We start from the raw sequence: 19,955 nt of genomic DNA on the forward strand, positions 1-19,955 counted from the left end.
TGAAAGAGTCAAAGAGACGAGGAAAGAGAAGGCTGGCCGATGTGCGTTGCTGGGGAGTGGGAAAAAATCTACCGTGCGGATAGGAGGTTACGGGCGAGTGGAAACTCAGCATTGCGTACATTTTGCAGGAAAGGCAAAGTGTACATGTCGTACGTAAAAATCGATATGTAAAATTTAGGGTCTAGGCTAGATAATGTGGTAAAGGTGAACAATGATCACCTGCAAATGGGTACAAAAAAGAGACCCCAAACGGAGACAACTTGGTCAGTTAGAACTAGAACATGCCAGTGTTCCAAACTGTGAAGCGAAACCCTACGTTTCATCATTCCAAGGTACTGCTGGTACGGTGGTCCCCACGTTCCACCTTGTTACATTTCTAAAACCCTGGTTCTACCCACATGCAGCCAACAAAGTGTCCAAGGTAATTACACATCAAGACAAAGCTTAGTTCTGAACAGAGACAAAGCCAACAGGGCACGGAGACAAAGCAGCTAGCCCTAGCTCAATCCAATCCGATCCATGGCGTGTCCCTTCTCCTCACCCAGCTCCAACTTCTTTATAAGCCACACCCCAGTACCACTACCCCACCCCACAACCCATCCTCTGATTCATACCACAAAGCAAGAACCTGAAAGCAACCACACCACTCCACCTTTGCCATCTCCAAGAAAGAACCCATCCCCTTCTGCTTCAAGAAGCCTTTTCGAGCTTGAGTTTTCGCCATCCATCACCATGATCCAAGAACTGCTCGGAGGGGCAGCCATGGACCAGCTGAAGAGCGTGAACGATGGGAACCCGGCATCTCTGCCCATGTTGCTGCACCCCACCGTCTCCAACCCGTCGCCCACGTCGTCCTCGTCGACGTCTTCACGCTCCTCCGCGCAGCAGCCGCACCAGCAGCAGCGGTCGACGTCGGCGACGTCTTCGCCGCAGGGGCAGCAGCAGGTGCAAGGGGCGGAGCAGGCGCCGCTGCGTTGCCCCCGGTGCAACTCGTCCAACACCAAGTTCTGCTACTACAACAACTACAACCTCACCCAGCCGCGGCACTTCTGCAAGACGTGCCGCCGGTACTGGACCAAGGGCGGCGCGCTCCGCAACGTCCCCATCGGCGGCGGCTGCCGCAAGCCGCGCCCCATGCCGACGCCAGTCGCGAAGCCGGCGCTCTCCTGCAAGGCCGTGGGCGGCGCGCCGTCACTGGGCCTCGGCGTCGGCTTGGGCATGGGCGCCGGCCCCGTGCCCTGGGCGTCGTCGCAGCAGGCGGCCGCCGCGCAGCTCATGGCGCTGCTCAACAGTGCCAGGGGCGTGCAGGGCGGCGGCGGCCACGGCGGCAGCAACATGCACAGGCTCCTCGGCCTCGACAGCATGGCCCACCTGCCCATCCATGTTCTGCCGGGCGCGGGCAATGCCAGTGGCGCGCCGGCGTCGCTGTGGCCGCCGGCCGCGTCGCGTCCCATCCCTACACCGCCGCCGCACATGGACTCCCAGCTCGGCATGGGGCCGCTGGGCCAGCACGACGTGCTCTCAACCCTCGGACTAAAGCTGCCCTCGCCGTCGCCGTCGCTCGCGGCGAGCTACTACAGCGACCAGCTCCACGCGGTGGTGAGCAGCGCCGCCGGACGCCCGCACGAGTACGACGCCCCCGGCACCACGTCCCTGCCGTGCACCACCGCGGCGGCCTCCCTGCCGCCGCCGGCGTCGAGCGTCTCGGCCGCGCTGAGCAGCGCCACGGTCGGGTTAGACCTCCCGCCGATCTCCCTACCCGCGCCGGAAATGCAGTACTGGGCCGGCCCGGCGGCGATGTCCATGGCGTGGCCGGACTTGCCCACCCCCAATGGCGCGTTCCCATGATCCAGCCCCCAACGTACGGATGGCGCGGCTGTTACTACATGACACACTAGCTAGTACGTGATCAGTAGCTGGATCAGTTCAGTACGTCTTCAGTGTAGCTTTATCTTGCAGTTTGACTGTGTTTAATTTGAGTGAGAAGTGCACTCGGGGGGAGGTTAATCAAGGCCGTTAATTGCTGTTGTTTTTGTTGGTCACTGGGAGAAGGGGAGTAACTTTTAATTTTACTGTTAATCGGAGTTTTATTAGTAGTAATACATATGTTCCTTCTTGATCTGCTGTCGTGCAGTACTGCAGTAGGAGTGATGGATAACTTTGTATTGGTGCACGATCATGGATTTGATCATATGGTCTCAACTCTCAAGTCCACGATAAATATTCAAAGATTCGTGTGGATTTTCAAAGGTGTTGTATATCTAGCTTGCCAAACCTAGGCAGCATGTGTGGTTTCAAGTCTCCACTTCCTGCAGGATAGTATTTTGTAGCTAGTGCGCATCAGTACGTATCAGTACTTGGCTGGAAAATTCACTTTGGTTGCTGATCGAAACTCCAAGTACATTAGTACATAATTGAATGCATGCAGGTTTTACTGCAAAAGCAGCAATTCTGTTTGTTTGTTGGCTCCCCATTTTAGCCGGAATATTCCTTTAGTTAGTTGGCTGTTGCCAACTTGCAATCCAGTTCGGCAGAAATATATATCAGATCCACTAAACTTTAGATCTTCCGTGAAGCCAAAATAGGCATTGAGGTCCTTAAATTTTGCACCAAGTCCCTCAACTTCCATTTTTTTTTCAAACTTATCATTATGTTGATGTGGTGCTCTGTATTAGCATGAGACTAATGCAAAAAAAGTCACTTTTACCCTTAGATCTTGTAGGTTAAACATGGATGTGCTCATACTCCCTTAACACATACACACAACAATATATTTTTTAAATAACACAAAATGTAATTTCTAAAAAATGTATCTACTCATACTTTTTAAGTTATGCATGTGCTCATACGAATTTGATATGCAAAATGTATGTAATCAAACATGTATGCACTCATATTATTTTGGTATATATGCAATTCAGTGTATGTACGAATACTTTAAATTGAAATTAACATGTGCTCACATACTTATGGTACGGTATACATGCTCCATGTTTCCATGCTCTCTCGATAAACTCATATATGCTCATATTTATTTTGGATCATACTATTATTGTACTTCTAACGGTGGAAATTAAAGAGGGAAAGAAGGAGCCAAGGGTATAAAAGACTTTTCTCATTAGTTTCATGATATGGACCTCCATATTAGCACAAACGACGAATTTGATCAAAACAAAAGTTTTGGGACTAAATTGGCCAATATGAAAGTTGAGCGACCAACTTGACCCTTAAATGCAAAGTTTAGGAGACTAAAATGCCTATTTTACCTTCCATGAAGGCAAAATAGGCACTGAGGTCCTTAAACTTTGCACCGAGGGTCAAATTGGTCCCTCAACTTTCAGACTGACCAATTTAGTCCCTCATCTTCCATTTTTTTTATCAAACTCATCCTTATGCTGATGTGTTGCTCTATATTAGCATGAGCTTAATGCAAAAAAGTCACTTTTGCCCTTAGCTCTTGTAGATTAAACATGTATGTGCTCATACTCCCTTAACACATACACACAACAATATATTTTTTTAAATAACACAAAATATAATTTCTAAAAAATAATCTAATCATACTTTTTAAGTTATGCATGTGCTCATACGAATTTTATATGCAAAATGTATGTAATCAAACAAGTATGCACTCATATTATTTTAGTATATATACAGTTCATTGTATGTATGTATGCTTTTAAAATTGAAATTAACATGTGCTCACATGCTTATGGTACAGTATACATGCTCCACATCTCCATGCTCTCTCGAACATAATAGCTTCGCTCTGTTAGTTGGTTCTGTTCCCATCTAGATGACTCGCTCTTCCTTCTTGTGTGATCGCCTGCCAAACAAGCTAGCTAGCGAGCAGTACTGATCGATACCATGCCCAACGCACGACAGCCATGTTCCATCTGGCGCCTAGCAGCCAGTACGTAGAGGATTAGCCAACCATGAAACTGTCAAGTGATTTCGGTAACTAGCAAAAACAGCAACTAATTTACTCGAGTCTAGATATACTCCTATACATCCATGGTAAAAACAGTAAGCCCAGCTTCATGGGCCCTAGCTTAGGTAGTGATATTGTCGTAAGCATTACAATCAACCTGTAATATGATTGGTCCATCATGCATGGGCTGATGGGCACCGAAACGGGACCATGCCTGCCCAACAATTTGCTCTTTCGTTCAAACCTGTCTCTGAACTTTGTCCAGAACCAAAGCTCAGAAACTGTACCTTGAAGCTCGCCGTGCCCGTTCCATCTCCTTTAAGCACGGCGTGCCAGCTGGAAGGGGAGCGAGCGGTTTGTCTTCACTTTGAGGCAAGAACGCACTCGGCTCAGACCGTCAGTCATGCGACAGAGATTCAGATCAGCCATATCGGAACGCTGGCGCAGTCAAGTGCCCAGAGGGAGGGGGAAAAAAGCAGAAGCGAGGGACTGACTGAACTGGCCATGCATGCCACGCCAAAGCTGGCAGATACACACATTCAGACGGACCAGTGCTTGTACGTACGGAGAGAGAGGCCATGCCGCCAGGGACATGGAGGCTGGACCGCCGGAGCCTTGCGCCCTTGCCTGCCTGCTCCAGCTGCCCTAGCTAGGAAGGTGTATGTACATGCATGCTGTGCACGGCGTGTGTGGCCTACTAGTAGCTAAAACGGCAGCATGCAGGTGTGATTCGATTCTCCACCACAGTGCCCAACCAATGGCCGCCATAGCTTCCCTATCGATCGACCACCTCGCTGCTGCTACTGAATGCTGCGAGATGCAGCCTTATTGTGCATGGGGTTGGTGGAGAGAGAGAGACGATCGCTTCCTTTTGTTCTGTTGCTGCCCCCCACGCAGCCTGCACCCATCTGTCGTCCTCCACCCAGGCACCCATCCATCCTCTACGTACCCACCAGACACACACGGAGTACTTGCTATGCCTGAAGCATCAGGAACCCGGGCAAGCCTCAAGCCGTCGAGCGAGCTAGCATGGGGCATGGCGAAGCAGGAGCAGCGGCATGGTGGTGGCGTCCTCGGAAGTCGGAGCACGCATGGATAGTGTAAATATTCCATCTCGATGCCGGGCTGCATCGATACAAGCCTGCCTGCATCCTGATTTCTTCTCTTGAAACTAGAACAGCGCTGGAACCGCTAGGCTTTATCCTGTCTCTCGGTAACCGTAGTTTGTTTTGTTTGGTTTCTCCTCCCAATCCTTGCTGGATCGCCAGTTTGCTGTCGGGCTCCGGTCTTTTTATTAGCGCTACGAGCCAAGCTTGGAGCACTACTCCACTCTCGTCCCCTGTTTAGTACTTGTTTGTTTGTTTGCATTCTTTTTTGTTTCCTTCGTTCGGGGCAGTTGTTGGAACTCGCTTCACTTGTTCACGCCTCGAACATTTGTCGATCTCTACCGCCAACTCTTCGCTGAAATCGAAACAGAGAGCGCCATCAGATACAGGCCGGGCTTCCTCTTTGGCATTCTGTAGAAGGTTGTGCTGCCGGTGGTGCTACTAGTGAAGCTGAAGCCTAGCAAAAACACTTCAGTTTTGCCAGTCTGGGCCGTACTGGGCTGCCGGCCGGGCCGGGACGGACCATTATCATGGCGCAACACGAGAGCTTCTTCTGATCTACAAAAACTCCCGAGAGCATGTAGACGTATATGGGACGTGTAACCCTTTTCGGTGTCAAATTTGTTAAACATCAGCGGCTCTGCGTGAGAACATACCAGACATACGCACGTGCCAATGCGCACCCTAACTCAATCTTTTTGGTGTGCCTCTACCACACGCACCTGCGAATGTGCCCCCTAATACAAGCACCTTTGGATGTGCCCCGACCACAAATATTTGGTGTGCCTCGTGCACCGACTCAATTTTTATGTGGCCCCAACACACGCAAATATAAATGTGCGCCAACAACGAGTTTTGAAATGAGGAAACTGGGGAAATCCACGACCCAGTGATGAACGTGAATGCCCCCAGACCAAAAGTTTTGAAATGCAGAAATCGAGATTTACATTAGACCTAGTAAAACTACCAGCAAAGTCCAAAGTTCACAGACCAACAAGAGTAAAACTACTTGTACATATGTAACTGTAACACACAAGTCGGAGCTTGAGAGTATCCAAACCTCAGTACACAGGAAGCAAGAGGAGAGTAGTTTCCCAAAGGGGAGTAACCCCAGTTTGACTACAACATCTGTGTTCCACAGAAAAGGATTGCGAGTCCATTTGCTGGAAACCAAGGAAACCACAGGACGATTTTTCACAAAAGGATGCTAGTTCTTTGCCGGAGTATACAACATCAGGGCATCCCATGCCTGATCGATTCTTTGGTTGACTGGTAAGATTGTTATCCGAGATGTGGCTCACATTGCATACACAATCTCACCGCTGCTGTCAACATCAAGATCCGAGTCAGATTCAATATCATCCATGTCATCGTCCATGTCTAGTCCATCGGCAAAGACATTTATACTGCGAGAACAAGCAGGTGGTATGGTGGCCTCTGTCAAAATCTGCATGATCTGATCCATCGTCTGCATTGGCTGATCAGGCTCCTCATATTGGTTGCTCATGCTATCGTCATCCATCAGATCAGCAGGAAGGTTCTTCAGGAACCAACTATGATTCCGTATTTCAGGGATTGTAATCCGCTGCATATTTTATATAACAAGAAATGCCATGAAAACCACATAAATAAATATGACTAAATTCAAAACAGCATATCTTCTGATTTCTGGAACTGTGATAGCAAGGATCAAAGCCTGGTTATAACTACCGACATACAAGGACTTACCATAGCAGGGTCGCCAACAAAAATCCTTGAAATTAGATGCCTGCACTCTAGAGATATGTTCACGTTATCTGGAATCGCATACTGAACATTCAAGATGCGCTGCAACAAGATGCCATTATTAGCTTATTTGTTAGCTAAAATGGAAGAGCACGTAAAGTGAAACATATATAAATATGGAAGTAGCCGATCCAATTTAGACATCTACACATGTGGCTAGGATGCACCCACACATTTGACGTGTACGCGCATTTGCATGCACTCAACTTGTATCCAGAAACAAAACGTAGCTAAAGCATGAAAAAACAAATTAAGATTACCTGAATTGTCTTGCGGAAGTTCTTAGGCTCTTCTGGGTCTTCAAAAGGATATGCACCAACAACCATAACGTAAAGGGTCACTCCACATGACCATACATCAGCAATCTGTTTGTCATAAACAAATCCATCAGCGAGGAGAATCTTTCCTCATATAGGAGGTAACCGGGCAGTTAGCACTACTAAAGACAAATCATAAGCAACAGGTTCTGACCACTAAGCATGGGTGCACAAGTGCACAACAACTACAACAAAAACAACAATGCCATCACTAACTGCACGTTTCTGGAACTTCAGTGCACTCCCGCAAAGTATACCCAACTACCAAAACACATTTCTCGGGATAAATTAGGAAAGTGATAGCATAAGTACCTTGCCATCGTATTCTTTCTTCAATAGAACTTCAGGTGCGATGTAAGCAGGTGTTCCAACAGTCGACTTTGGTTGTGAATGAAGAACAGATGACTGCAGAAAATGAAGAATGCATGGAATTTCATTAGAAAGAAACAACAAAACCACAGGATCATGTTCATCATTCTACGACAGTGTATTCATTAAGCCAAACTACGAAACCTTGATGTTACAGAGTGCTTCTGTGTGCGTGCGTGTGACACACAGCACACACTCTTTCAGAAAGGGGTTGCAAACCATTAAACAGCCATAGGTAACAAATAACACAGAAATATTAGCTACAATAAGATTAAGTTGAACCTTGGAATAACCAAAGTCGCATATCTTCAAGCGAGGAGCATCACTCCCATCTAGCAGTGTGTTCTCCAGCTTCAGATCACGGTGACATACTTGCTTGAAAATAAGGATAAAAAACCACAGCTCAGCTTAATGCATGAATGAGTAAACAGTAATAATAGGATGCAAGATATGCCATTATAATAACTGATACCATTGAATGGCAGTAGCTTACTCCTGAGATAAGCTGCTGGAAGAAGTAGCGAGCCTGAAAACACATACAAATGCATTTGGCAGGATCAAGAAAGAGATGTATCAAGAAAGATGAACCAGGTGGCAAGCACAAACCTCATCTTCACTGAATCTCACATTCTTACATATTCTCTCGAAAAGCTCACCACCAGAGGCATATTCCATGACAATAGCAAGATGAGTTGGGGTTAAAATAACCTAGGCATATATAAGAAATATATTTCAGAAATCTTTTGACGATGGAAGGCCGGGGAAATAAAGCATCACAATCCCGACTCACCTCTTTAAATCTAATTATATTAGGGTGCTTCAATGATCTATGGTTAATTATCTCACGCTGAACATTTTCATCTATCTGCACACGATAATAAAATATATATTATAAAGAATACCAAGGTAAAACAATTGAGTGCAGTGATAACTGATTACCTAGCATTTATGAATGAACAAGAAAATGCATAAAACGAAACAGACTAAGGAACAAGCTCATGCTTGCACGAACCATGCACACTGGAATTATTTAAAACACACCTAATGAATGAGAGGGAGGAAATTCCATAAAATTAGACCTAAAGTCAGGATATTAATGGGAATCATATATAATATTGGACCTTTAGTATGAATTGATGTTGGTCTCTCAGTGTAGAAGCCAAAAGCAAAGGGAATTAAGAAGCATCTGTTCAACTAACCTTAGTTTCAAATTCAATAAACTATCAAGAACTACCAAAACAGATGGCCACAGCCCACAGCAAGAGTAGTGATGGCATAAAAAAATTGCACAAGTACCTCCAGTTAGTTATATAGGAGTACATGGATAAAACGTGGTCAGTCAGTAAAGAGCTTATGCGCATCAATGTAATTGCATGCCTGGGTGGAGCTGAATGGAATGGGATTATTTATGAATTCCACTTCATGGTGTATCAAAAGGATTTCACATTATCCCCAGCCTTGCTACGCAATCAAAACGTGTCAGCTCTTGTACAGTGTCACAAGTCAGCAACTACTTCAATATTAGCTAACAGAAACAGGATAGGCTTGTGAAACTGGAACACTGTATATGATGGCAATGCTTAAAATTTTACGAAATGTTATGCAAAGGTAAGTGTGGTTCCACGAAATTATCGCTTAAAAGTGTGGTTTTGTGATAGTCTTCCCAATATAATGTGGTTTTGTGAAATTTAATCCATTCTGTTGGGCCCTGGACATATAGTCTTTGTCTTTCCGCTTCTTTTAATAAGACATACACTCCAATGCATCAAGTAGTAGTTAGCTGTGGTATAGAGTTATGGTCTTATGAAGCATCATTACCAATTAGATTATACATGTCTTGGGCAGAATCATATGCCATTACCATGGTTTGATTGAAAGTAGATGTGATATCCACAAATGTTGAATCCAGATGGATGAGTAGGCTTTTATACAGGATCAATAGATCATGCCTAACGGCTAACATCAATCAGTAAGATTGAAATCCAGTATATGGACACAGCTGGCACAGAAGTACAATCCTAACAAGTCAGTTACCTGTGTTATTTTTAATCACTATCTGAAAAGAAAAGGGTAGGACCTTAGGGGCCTAGGAGATACTTCAAAACAAGGAAATTCCTTTTTTATTTCCTTTTTTATGCAACTGCAAAATGGAGAAACATTTTTCGGGATTAACTAAGCCAATAGTGAACTAATCCTATACCACACCACACCATATATTTACTAAATTCACATAAAATAAATCCAATAGATATATTGAGACTAAATAACCTGCGACATCATAGTGGTGGAGGCGTGCGAGTTGTGGTGCTTGTGACCTGCGTTCGATCCTCAGGGTGGCACGGTTGCAAATACTATTTTCAAGGAAAAAAATAGTGGCCATAGTCACATCCTTTAAAACTCAATAAAGAATCAAACAATTTTAGATCTTTGTTTGAGTGCTTGCTGATATTGTTTATTTGATGATGATAATCAAAACTCCAAGCTCATAACAACCTGGCTAGCTACTCAAGATGCATCAAAATTATGAGGTTCACTTAAGCACGCAGGGTGATTAAATTGCTATTCTGATTCAATTGTCAGGTTGGCACTAAATCAGCATAGCTTTGCTTGTTTAGTGATTGAAGTGGAGAATGCTTGATTAGCCCCAATACAGCACACCCAAATGAAATCTACACACAAACAACTATAATTCGAGGGTACCCACCATATCAGATGGAACAAACAGCAAAAAGCTACAGCGCCCCCTAACCCACGAAACGAATAGCACGCGCAGGACAAGGAATCCCAAATCGAATAGCCCCTTCCTAGCGCAGACCGCACAGCCGCAACCAATCAACGCGCGGTCGAATCGATAAGTCATTAATCAACCACAACTAGCGCCGAATCGAATCCACAAGGAGAGGAGGAACGGGATCAGCGCCATACCTTCTCGCCGCGCTCGATGTACTTGACGGCGACAAGCTCACTGGTGCGGCGGTCGCGCATGAGGCGGGCGACGCCGAAGTTGCCGGAGCCGATGTCGCGCACGAGCTCGTACCGGTCGCTGTCGTGCATGATTGGCATGTCCATGCCCGGCCCCACCGTCAGCGCGGCCCGATCCGGCGCCGGCGCTGCCATGGCCGGAGACGGCGATCAACGGAGACTAGGGTTTTGTAGGGTTCCGTGACCCGAGGCCCTGGGCGCAGGCTCCCCGCTCCTTCCCCCTCCCTCGCTCGCTCTCCCTCCCTCACTCCTCTTCTCTTCTCAAATCGGCAACGAGCTCGTGCTCCCTTTCTCTCTCCTCGACGAGTTGGTGATGTCACTGGCCGACCAGGAGAGAGAAAGGCTTTCTCGCCGTGCGAGTTGCGAACCGCTTGGGCTTGAGTGCAGCGGGAAGTGGTTTTTTATTGGTTATCATCTTTTAGGATCTGTGTCATAAATGGATATACAGGGGAGAACATTCATTTGTGGAACTCTAAATAAGTTAGTTGTGTGTTTATGCACTGCCAAAAATGGTGATCTTAAGTTAAATAACTATAAAAATTACTAAATATGGAGAAAAAAAGGAGAGGAAAAGTATGCTCATAGAATAACACATTCCTTTCTTACAATGTTAATCCTAATTTGAAAAATAAGTTTAGTTTTTAACCACAAAATTTTCATTATTTGGATTCAAAAAATTATGATAAAAACAGGTTAGAAAAGTTATCAAAGAAGTTGATCTTATCTAGTTAGAAATTATAATTATAGCAAATCTTTTACTTAACTTACCTAGTAGAGCCTAGTTGCCTCTTATGTCATTCATGTTGAATCGATGATAGAACTAGCAAAGCCTTGAGAGGGGTGGCCCATGGTGCAGGTGACAAAAATGCGTTACTTTGTCTCTTTCGTCATTCCATATACATGGTAGATAAGTATCCTTGATAAAGGAGCATGCTAATGTTACCTCTTTCGTTATTCTTAAATAAGAAACAGTAGATTCATGAGATGGGTGGTCCACATTAACTAGGTGACAGAGGAGCACTACTTGAATGTGGTTTTCCATGTTTCTTTCATGAGTCTAGGTTATGAATCCTATGTCCAGCTCCTGCGACTTTTTTGTTTTTAGCCCTTTTTGCGAAAGATTCTCACAAATACGCCTCTGGCGGAACCAATTCCAAAAATGGACCCTTAGCTTGGCGCCATCAACGCTGGCGCCAAGCTTACACGTCTCGGCGCCAGCCATCCTGGCGCCAAGGTCCATGCGCAGCTGCTAACGCGGATGCCGACATGGCAGGGGCATGATGGCGCCAGCCTTGGCGTCGTGGATCTTGGCGCCAAGCTTGGCGCCGTAGACCCTAGCGTCGAGCAATTTACCACATGCCTCCCTGCGTTTCGAACGAAACAAGTATAAATATTCTGAGGAGTGTGCAACAAACTATGTTCTAGTTTAACTGGTTAGGACGTGGGCTTCTCGTATTGGATTCCTTTGTACTTGAAAGATTGAGAGGAAAGTCACTGCAGTGATACCAGCTAGGTTTGAGACGGATAAGAAGCCCATGTCCTAACCAATTGAACTAGAGCATAGTTTGTTGCACACTCCTCGGAACAATTATACTTGTTTCGTTCGAAACGCTGGGAGGCATGGGGTAAATTGCTCGGCGCCAAGATCCACGGCGCCAAGGCCATGGATGGCTCCAAGCTCCCGCCACGTCGGCATCCGCGTCAGCAGCTGCGCATGGACCTTGGCGTCAGGATGGCTGGCGCCGAGACATGTAAGCTTGGCGCCAGCGTAGATGGTGCCAAGCTAAGGATTCATTTTTGGAATTGGTTTCTCCATGAGCGTATTTGTGAGAATTTTTCGCAAAAAGGGCTGAAAAATAAAAAAAATCGGTCCAGCTCCTTTCCATATTAAACTATCTTTTCCACATTTTTAGTATAAAATTCATTTGTTCTATATAATTTATAAATAGCTAATTGAGATAGACGAGTGAATTAGGAAAAATATGATACATATATAGATAGGTGCCTGTCCTGATGTGGTCTCTTATTTTTTTGAACGAAACGGACGCAAACTGTACCATTTCTATTAGTAAATCAGCGAGTTACAAGTAACAATCTCAGCGGACCGAGAACAGGTAAAAAGAAAACAAACTGTACAAAACCAGAAAAAATGTAGTTGTACAACAAACCGATGCGTGCATCCTTTAGCAGCTCCTAATTATGGCTGCAAGGTGTCTCACCCCTGCACTGCCCCAAGTAGACGCCTCCTCCTTAATCTTCAGCAACATGTCCTTAATCTTCTGCAACATGGTAGGAACGGATCGCTCTTTCCGGTCAAAGGTTCTAGCATTTCTTTCTACCCAAATTTTCTAAACTATTAGTAGGATAAGTGAGTGCAAATCTTTCCTGGACGTCCCGGTCGTCGATGCAAGTTGGAACCACCCATCTGTGATCGAGTCAGGCTGATTCCACACATGTGGTTCTATTTGTGGGCAAGATGTCCATGACGCTACCGGTTCCCAAATCCTTCTTGAAAAACGGCATCCGGGCAGGAGATGATGTGCAGTTTCAGGCTCTCTACGATACAACAGGCAACATGGGTTTCTCAGCCACCCTCCTACCGCTAGTCGATTTGTTGTCCACACTCTATTTCGAATTATCAACCAGGCGAAGAATTTGCACTTTACTGGCATCCAAGGTTTCTATATTAGTGGTCGGAGGTTGAAGGAGGTGGATCCCAGGAATAGCCTTGCTAGTGGGGCAGGTTGATACGGGTATTTCGGGACGGGTCCACGCGCGGATTTCTTTAGGATGGGTAGGAATGGGTACCAGAGGTTAGCGGGTTGGGGCGGGTTGGGTGTACTGAAATGCAGGTCGGGGGCGGGTTGGCCTCCCACATCATGCTGCCAGCACCCCGCACGCGAGTCGCCGAGTCCGTGGATCTGCCGCCGCTCTTCCATCTGCCGCCGAGTCCGGAGTCCCTTGTCCCTTCGCTTCAGCGACGCCGCCGGTGCGAGCACCGTCTGCCGCAACCCCCGCCCCCGCCGCTCTCCTCCAACAACGGCGGCAAATCTAGGTAGTCTTCTTGCACCTCCCACCTTCCATCCCCTCCACATTACCCTTCCCCTTCTTCTCCTCATCAACTCATCCCAATCTGCAGGGGAGGTGCCGAGGAGACGGAGACGTCAACCTTCAACCCTTCTTCTTGCTTGATCTGCAGGGAGGCGCCAGATCCAGGCCCCTCGCGCCGTCCTCCTCCCATTAGCAAGGCTAGGCTAAATCGCCAGCCACGGTACCCACACGCAGGTGCGCTATCTTTGTCCGGCGAAGTTCACCCTTTCTTCGTGGTTTATTCACCTTTTCTTGTCGATGAAAGATGCGAGTGTTGGATGTGTACCAATTTCTTCAAGCTGCTTTACTGCTGCACCTTTGGCTTAAAGCGCATGGTTCTGCAAGAATCATATGCCTAGCCAAAAATTAGGCAGTACAATCTTTTGTCCAAGAAGCAACTCTAGTTTCCTACATGTTCCATGAAAATTATAGCTTTCTGTGTTAAATAAACTGTTGAAATAAACTATCGATTGCTACTAGTTAATTTCGTGCACCATCGATTGCACTATCAGAAACTACTAGTTAATTTCGTGCACTATCGATTGCTAGTGCTAATTACATGGAGGGCCTTTGGTGCTTCTCTGCTAGTGCTACTAGTTAAGCTGGGCCAGGAATTGAATTGAGCACGATAGGCGGACGCGAAGAGTACGTCCCTGAGGGAGTAAACTTCCAGATCACTTGGTCCGCGACGTCCTGGACCAGCTCGACTTCCTGCACTCGGGACCATAAATCGATATATTCCTGGAGATGGCCAATAGTTTGAATCCCAATAATGTTGATGTCGCTAACCCATCCATGATTGTGCACCGCCTCTTTTAAAGTTTTGCTCTTTTTTTGGATGCAGCAAGATCTTTGGAGGGATGTCCTTGGGCCTTCTACCTTGGGCCCAAGCTGAGTGCCAGAATGAGATACTTGCTCCATGCCCAATCTTTGTCGTTGTACATGCTGCGAAGAGTAATTTATCATCGTCGTCGCACGGGTTCCCAAGGCCCACCCAAGGCCTATCTTGGTCAGTTTGCTTATGCCATAGCTGTAGGTTCCTTTTTGAGTAACTAAGCTGATATAGGTTCCTTTTTCCATAGGCGAAATCACAAGGTTCTTTTTATCCACCCTTGGGCCACTTCGTAACGTAAGTTATGAAATAAATCCAAATAAAATCCGGTAATAATGTATACGAACACATAAGCTGAAATAAAAATAGAAAAATGCATTTATGAAATGATATAAAATGTTATAGTTTTTTTCAGAATGGGAGATATACTACGGTGTGTATTTTGCTATTCCACGATGCCATTTCTGATTATCGAACAAATTGATAAGGGAGATTTACTCACAAAGTCACAGCGTACCCAAAGGATACATAAGCTGGAATAAGAAATATAAAATTATTTTTTATGAAAATGTAAATGACAAGTTTCTTTTAAAATCAAATATTCTATGGCGTGCCATTTTCATTCTCCATGACACCACTTTCTGACTAATTTGGCACCTTTGCGTACAAAATGCAGTTATATCAACAAACGAAAATAGTTTTCCTCTCCCGGACATACCATGGGCCAAATACCACTTTACTATTTTTTAGCACCGGATGTAAAAATGATGGGTAGTATCTGGGATATGGATGCAGGCCTTAATCATTTGGGTCATTTGGTCAACCTAAAACATTGATAAAATAAAATAGAATGACATTCAACGTAATCATTTATTAGGAGAAGAAAAATTAATTAGAATGGTATATTGGTATGTCACCGCAATTAATTTGCTGATTTGAAAAAAAAACATTGTCTGCCTACTTGTATAAACTGGGGATCGACCGGTTGTATGTTTACAATTATCTCTCTACTTTGTTTTGTCTACATATTTTGAGTTGTGTTTGTGTGTGAGCCGAAGTTTTTCCCGGCCCAATTTAGTGTACCTGTCAGCCAACCTCACATTCATAATTCGGCCCATATGTCTCACCACTTAAAAGGTTTGGCAATGGCGCTTGAATTTCACAGCAGACACCAGTAATGCCAAAGACAAAGCTATGGAATGCGGTAAAACTGTAAAAGGATTATGATTTGGCCATGCTCACGTCTCCCTAACCTACAAGTGGAACTGCACCTTATACTTCCTAGATCCTTTTTATGAGCACATACCTACTCTCCAACTCCAAAAAAGAAAAGGGAAAAAAAGGTGCTCTCGGTCGCTGTCTGGTCTTTACAATCAAAGATAAACAGTTCTTTCACTATTTTTTCATCTTTGCTTTTGCTACCGTACCTCCAATCGACCTAAATCTATATTAAAAAAATGTAATAACTATTTCACGCCAAAGATGGCATAAACGGAACACAAGAAATTGCACGCAGATCCACTTACAAAATCGACAGCTTCCACTATCTTTACCGCTCATACGCCCTCCGAGATTATCGCTTACACATTCAGGGAACAGGGAGAAGAGGAAGACAGGGTTCTTCTTCTTTCCACCCCCTTTTATGAAAGACCCAGTTTCTCGTTTCTTCGAATCTGTTATCTGTATCAGAGTCAGCACCACCAGAAAAAAAGGCTCGCCGAATTCGGTTCGTTCCGGCTGCCTGATTGGCCGATCGCTAGCTGTCTCTGCGGCCAGCAGCAGCAGCAGCAACAACAAAAGACCGGCCGGAGTAGAGAGCACCGAATATCCCACTGGCCACATCGAGCGGCGACCATGCGTTTTCCTACCTGCAACCAGCTGACCAATGGCAACTAACCCACGCGCTCAATTAACTAGCTTATCATCGCCATCGTCCCCAGCCGCACCCCAGCCGAGCGCGCGCGCGCGCGCGCACACACCTCACCCCGCACCCATCTTACAGCGGAAAGGACGGGCGCGCGCGGCAGATGCTGCAAGCAACCGCAAGAATATTCGCACGCTGAAAGCGCCTTGCGAACCAAGCGATGCTGGATGAGCCCCGATCAGAATCGGAATAATCCCTGCGATATTTTATCTGTGTTCTTTCATGTGTGCCGGTCGATGCGGTCGAACCCTCCAAGTTTTGGTTCAAAGCAGCAGCGAGCCGGCCCGGCGGCAACGTGCTTCTGAATGCGTCGGGTTATACTAAGCTCCGGATAAGCATGGGCGGACAGAGATAGAGTTGTTAATGATTGTTGACTCCGACCCTGCGAGAAGAGGTAAGAGTGCTGGACGGGGCATGCACGAGACAGCGACGTGCAACTTATCGGAGATCTACGGGTATCCGTCTCGACGTGAAAGGCCGGGCAGGCATGCAACAAACCAGGGTAGGAGAAGCAATCCGGCCTCACGAAAGAACGCTGCGAATTTTAGCTACTTCAGAAACATGCTGATCGAAAAGATTGGCAATGATACTGTGCTGATTACAGAGATTTATGTTGGTGTTTTTTAGCTCGCTGTAAGGGGTGTTTGGATACCCCTGCTAAACTTTAGCACCTGTCATATCGGATGTTTGATACTAATTAGGAGTATTAAACATAGTTTAATTACAAAACTAATTGTACAGATGGAGTCTAATTCGTGAGACGAATCTATTAAGCCTAATTAGCCCATGATTTGCTAATGAGGGATTAATTAGCCTTAATAGCTTCGTCTCACGAATTAGACTCGATCTGTACAATTAGTTTTGTAATTAATTCATATTTAGTCCTTCTAATTAGCATCCGAACATCCAATGTGATCCTGCTAAAGTTTAGCACTACCCTGCTGTGGTCTATTGTTCAGATGATTCTGGTCTCTGTCAGAAACCTAATTGGTACGTAAATTGCATTGTTGAGCTTCATTGAAGCTGTACTGACGTCTGAAGCTCAATCTTCAGATACGCTGAAAAAGACATGATCCATCAAAGCTGCAAAGTATTCACAATCCATAACATCATAATAACTTACAAATAAACAGACAACAGTGTGTGAATGTCGCATGTATATAATTCTCAGGGCGAAAATTTGGATCTGCCCGGAAACTAAAGTCAATAGGCCTCATGAAAACTGGTATCAGCTTTTCATGTACATATATGACAACAACCCAACTCATGATCAGTTCATCTCTTGGGCGCTCACCACCCAATCTCCCTGTATGCATGGCCTGGCTGCACAGCCTCTCCCTGACTGATGAATCTGTTACTGCCACCGATGCGCAAAGCCGCGATGCTATCTCTACACTCTCAACCGATCTTTCGCGAACGCAAACCTTACAATCATTTCCGGCTATAGCTTTCGTCAGACTTGTCATCTTCGTCGCTGCTGCTGCCGTCGCCACCGACGGTGGCTGCAGAGACGGCCATCCCTGACCCAGAGAACTGAAGGGGGCCCTGAGGAGACCCTGACTGTGAGCTGGTTTGCTCTTGAGGAACCCATAGGCCACCCACCAGCATAATCGACTGGCTCACCGGAGCCACGCCGGGCGATCTTCTGTTGTGCAGCCGGTACTTCTGCATACGAACATGACATGATCGAATTAGTTTCCAAACAAGATGCATAGCTAGAAATGGACATTAAAAAGAAGTAACAGCTGTTATATAGATGCCTGGACAAATTAAGCGGATAATTGCTCACCTGGAGATGGCTTTTCACTTCGTCGTTTGTGAGCCCGTCCACTTGCATCACCTCCCTGATCTGCTTCGGAGTAGCAACTGCAATCACGATGAAACAAGTCTGTAAGGCTCCAATATTCGTTGTACTTTTGTAGCTACTCGTAGTAATTTTATTTTTTAATTGATCGGTCGCTTATCTTACCTTGTGGGCCGCCGAGTTGGTGCAAGGCAGCAACAAACTGCCGGTGAAGCTCCGGCGACCAGCACCGCCTCGCCTTCCTCGCCTGCTGCTGCTGTTGCTGAGTCTGAGCATGCAAGTTGAGTGCAGGGCCAGATGGTGACATGGGGGCAGAAAATCTTGCGGTGGCGTTCTGCCGGTGCTCATCAACGGCAGGGGCCGGAGAGATCGATGTTTTTGCAGCCGGTGGCAGCAACGACAGACCAGGCAGCCCGACAGTGCTGGCAGCGTTGTCATCCCCTCTGAAGCACGGTGGCGGCGGGGGGGCCACCGCCGGAACAGCCCGTATCGGCATGGGGCTACCGAGCAACTTGGGCTCCGGCGAGGTCATCTCACTCCGTTTCTCTTTCTCGGACTGCAAATAAACACGTATAAACAGTCTATTTCAATAAAAATCGAAAACCTCTTGATAATCCTAACTAGTAGAGAACACAAAAGAAATTCGAGCACTTGATGATAAATCAAAACTGTACAAGGAATCCAAACAACACAGCATGGCGAAGGTTTACCTTGGATTTGGCGTCAGAGTCCACCCAGAGCTGCGCGGTGCTCATCCATTTCTTCTTGTCGCCGTCGTCCGCCTTCATCTCCAACTCCAAATCCTCGCCTCTCTTCGCGGCCTCGTCCTTCAACTCCTCGATCACTGCACCGCGCACGCACACCGCATCAGCTAACCACGTCGCGGAGGAGAAAACGAAAAAGAAAAACGAAACGGAAACTGATGTTCTCACCGTCGGCGAGGAGGCGGACGCAGAGCGGGAGCTCGCGCCTGAACACCTCGATCTTCCGGCGCTCCTCCTCGAGGCTCCTGATGCAGGCCTCGATCCCCGCCGGCGCGCCCTTGGCCGCTGCCGCCGCCATCCCACCGGCGCTCCGCGCGGCGAAGAGCTTGAGGTCCAGCCCCAGATCCAGGCCCATCCCGATCTCCGCCACGTCGAGCCCCATGCACGCGAACACACGAGCGAGCGAGCGAACAACAAGCACCGCCACCGGGAATCTTCGCCGCGGAATCAGCGACCGGAAGCCGAGACGAACAAGAACAACGCGGAGGAAAGAAAGAGGAGAAGGCGGTGGGTGGGTGGGTGGGGTGACTGGAGGAGGATCTGGATTCCGGAGGTGCGGCCGCCCGGGGGCATATATAGACGGGCGGCGGCGGGCGGGGGGGCGAATGGAATCTGCGAGCTGGACCGCAGGATGGGAGGAGAGAGAAGAAGAGAGAGGAAGACCACGCGGCGCGTGGGGTGGGTGGGCGCGCTGCGTTGCCGATTCCTCACGTCGCGTCCAGCGCGAGAAGCTCGCGGCCGGACGTCTCTCACACACACTTCTTCCTCGGTGAATCGTCCATCCGTCGACCCTGCGGCGCGGCCTCGAGTTACCGCTTCTCACGCCTCTTCTCCCGACAGCACGCCCCTCAACCTTCCCCCATTTCGCACCCCGGTTCGCGACCCCCTCTGTAGATACTTGCAGAAACACCCCTGCCTTTCCTCCGAGATTAACGCTGCGATCCCTTTCGGTTTTCTTTTAGCTTGCGTTCCGTGCAAGTAATAACAGGCGTGGTTAAAATGCTTGCGTGCCAAGGTGAGGAGAGGAGGGATCCTGTCATCCTGCGTGGAT

The 19,955-nt window shown here is 47.0% G+C and overlaps 3 protein-coding genes across 4 annotated transcripts; 1 reads left to right on the forward strand and 2 right to left on the reverse strand.

The window, feature by feature from the left end:
* The first annotated feature begins 468 nt into the window (after window positions 1-468).
* Window positions 469-2,119, forward strand: LOC117836626 (uncharacterized). Its single transcript, XM_034716091.2, has one exon. It carries the CDS (start codon window positions 520-522, stop codon window positions 1,846-1,848), a length of 1,329 nt encoding a protein of 442 aa, XP_034571982.2. The 5' UTR covers window positions 469-519; the 3' UTR covers window positions 1,849-2,119.
* A 3,846-nt stretch (window positions 2,120-5,965) lies between these two features.
* Window positions 5,966-10,854, reverse strand: LOC117839584 (serine/threonine-protein kinase SAPK8). Of its 2 annotated transcripts, none has more exons than XM_034719957.2 (9): window positions 10,434-10,854; window positions 8,299-8,373; window positions 8,115-8,216; window positions 7,981-8,034; window positions 7,791-7,883; window positions 7,452-7,544; window positions 7,083-7,187; window positions 6,766-6,864; window positions 5,966-6,622 (listed from the first exon to the last, which is right to left on the reverse strand). In XM_034719957.2, the coding sequence occupies exons 1-9, from the start codon at window positions 10,623-10,625 to the stop codon at window positions 6,335-6,337; spliced, it is 1,101 nt and encodes a 366-aa protein (XP_034575848.1). In that variant the 5' UTR covers window positions 10,626-10,854; the 3' UTR covers window positions 5,966-6,334. The 2 variants fall into 2 exon arrangements, with proteins under 2 accessions (XP_034575848.1, XP_072146891.1); XM_072290790.1 differs by lacking the exon at window positions 10,434-10,854 and adding an exon at window positions 9,777-9,800.
* Window positions 10,855-17,415: 6,561 nt separating this feature from the next.
* Window positions 17,416-19,445, reverse strand: LOC117840747 (myb family transcription factor EFM). Its single transcript, XM_034721267.2, has 5 exons — window positions 19,073-19,445; window positions 18,851-18,984; window positions 18,306-18,696; window positions 18,126-18,202; window positions 17,416-18,001 (listed from the first exon to the last, which is right to left on the reverse strand). Exons 1-5 carry the CDS (start codon window positions 19,284-19,286, stop codon window positions 17,768-17,770), a joined length of 1,050 nt encoding a protein of 349 aa, XP_034577158.1. The 5' UTR covers window positions 19,287-19,445; the 3' UTR covers window positions 17,416-17,767.
* Between the last annotated feature and the right edge of the window lie 510 nt (window positions 19,446-19,955).

The sequence above is a fragment of the Setaria viridis genome, chromosome 9 (assembly GCF_005286985.2).
Source record: "Setaria viridis chromosome 9, Setaria_viridis_v4.0, whole genome shotgun sequence".
In the NCBI taxonomy this organism is placed as follows: domain Eukaryota; kingdom Viridiplantae; phylum Streptophyta; class Magnoliopsida; order Poales; family Poaceae; genus Setaria; species Setaria viridis.

Excerpts from the sequence above, each read along its gene's own strand:
- LOC117836626 (XM_034716091.2), top strand. The coding sequence starts at position 520 with ATGGCGTGTCCCTTCTCCTCACCCAGCTCCAACTTCTTTATAAGCCAC.
- LOC117839584 (XM_034719957.2), bottom strand. The coding sequence starts at position 10,625 with ATGGCAGCGCCGGCGCCGGATCGGGCCGCGCTGACGGTGGGGCCGGGC. Across the intron at positions 8,374-10,433 it reads ACATCGAGCGCGGCGAGAAG|ATAGATGAAAATGTTCAGCG; the intron begins GTATGGCGCTGA and ends TATCGTGTGCAG. Across the intron at positions 7,188-7,451 it reads AGAAAGAATACGATGGCAAG|ATTGCTGATGTATGGTCATG; the intron begins GTACTTATGCTA and ends TATGACAAACAG.
- LOC117840747 (XM_034721267.2), bottom strand. The coding sequence starts at position 19,286 with ATGGGGCTCGACGTGGCGGAGATCGGGATGGGCCTGGATCTGGGGCTG. Across the intron at positions 18,985-19,072 it reads CGTCCGCCTCCTCGCCGACG|TGATCGAGGAGTTGAAGGAC; the intron begins GTGAGAACATCA and ends TGCGCGGTGCAG. Across the intron at positions 18,002-18,125 it reads AAGTGAAAAGCCATCTCCAG|AAGTACCGGCTGCACAACAG; the intron begins GTGAGCAATTAT and ends GTTCGTATGCAG.